This window comes from Onychostruthus taczanowskii, unplaced genomic scaffold, assembly GCF_017590055.1.
Source record: "Onychostruthus taczanowskii isolate IOZ18803 unplaced genomic scaffold, ASM1759005v1 scaffold1876, whole genome shotgun sequence".
Taxonomy (NCBI): Eukaryota; Metazoa; Chordata; class Aves; order Passeriformes; family Passeridae; genus Onychostruthus; species Onychostruthus taczanowskii.
This window is the reverse complement of record NW_024499102.1, coordinates 1-1,484: the sequence shown is the minus strand read 5'-3', so window position 1 is coordinate 1,484 and position 1,484 is coordinate 1. Positions and strand designations below refer to the sequence as shown.

Here is a 1,484-nt window from a genome sequence, read left to right as displayed (position 1 = left end):
GACGGAGGGAGCCGGGGGTGACGGCGGGGGTGCGGCGGCCGCGGCCCGGTTCAAGTAATCCAGGATAGGCTGTTCCAGCCCGGCCTGTTCCCGGTTACTTGTCCCGGGAGGCGGCTGGTGACGTCACGGCGGGGGGGGACAACGGGGGACACGCGGGGGGACCGGAGCGGCTGCCCTCGGTCACCGGCGGCTCTCGGGGGGTGTTGGGTCCCCAACAACCCAACACCATCTGTGCCACCCCAACTCCCCCAGCACCCCCAAACGCCCCGGAAGCCCAGAGCCCCCCCTGCCACCCCACCTTGGTGCCCGAGGCCCCCTGGCAGTGCCCCAGGACCCCTCTGGCCGCCATCTCCACCAGCTGCTGGAAGTCGGGGGTCCGCGCCACGAAATCCGTCTCGCAGTTCACCTGGGGGGACACGGTGACCCTGGGGACACAGAGACCCCCTGGGGGGGACAGCGGGGACCCCCAAACCGCCCCTCACTCACCTCCACCATGACGGCGGCCGAGCCCTCGCTCAGGACCCCCACGAGCCCCTCCCGGGCCCGGGCAGCCCCGGGGGCCGCGGCTCGGGCCCAGCCCTGGCGGCGCGACTCGGCCTCGAGCCAGGCCTCGGCCTGGGGACACACGGGGGGACAGGGTCACCACAGGGTCACCACTGGGTCACCCCGGCACTGACAGGGTCACCCCAGTGTCCCCATGACTGCTCCTTGGCTTGGGGGGACACAGGAGAGGAGACAGGGTCACCCCAGCACTGACAGGGTCACCTCAGTGTCCCCGGCACTGACACAGTCATCCCAGCGCTGACAGGGCCAACCCAATGTCCCTGTCACTGCCAGGGTCACCCCAGTGTCCCCAGCACTGACAGGGTCACCCCAGTGTTCCCATGACTGTTCCTTGGCTTGGGGGGACACAGGGGAGGAGACAGGGTCACCCCAGCACTGACAGTGTCACCCCAGCACTGACAGGGCCAACCCAATGTCCCTGTCACTGCCAGGCTCACCCCAGTGTCCCCTGTCATTGATGGGGTCACCCCAGAGTCCCCATCACTGCCCCTTGGCTTGGGGGGACACAGGGGAGGGGACAGGGTCACCCCAGCCCTGCCAGGGTCACCCCAGTGTCCCCAGCACTGACAGGGTCACCCCAGTGTCCCCAGCACTGACAGGGTCACCCCAGCACTGACAGGGTCACCTCAGTGTCCCCAGCACTGACAGGGCCAACCCAATGTCCCTGTCACTGCCAGGGTCACCCCAGTGTCCCCCAGTACTGACAGGGCCGTCCCGGTCCTTACAGGGTCACTTCAGTGTCCCTAACACTGACAGGGTCACCCCAGTGTCCCCTGTTATTGATGGGGTCACCCCAGAATCCCCAGGCCAGGGGGGCCACAGGGGGGGCACAGACCAGACCCGACCCCGCAGCCCACCCACCCCCCAAGGGCTGAGCCTGCTCTGGTCCCGGTGTCCCAAAGCCCCCTGCCCCAAACACC

At 68.9% G+C, this 1,484-nt stretch overlaps 1 protein-coding gene across 1 annotated transcript; it reads right to left on the bottom strand.

Annotated features, from left to right (window-relative positions):
- Window positions 1-298: 298 nt before the first annotated feature.
- LOC121334250 (elongation factor Ts, mitochondrial-like) lies at window positions 299-639 on the bottom strand (the record flags this gene model as incomplete). The annotated part of the gene is made up of 2 exons (XM_041401213.1): window positions 299-406; window positions 487-639. Coding segments are annotated over 2 exons (261 nt in total), but the record flags the coding sequence as incomplete, so codon positions are not given.
- Between the last annotated feature and the right edge of the window lie 845 nt (window positions 640-1,484).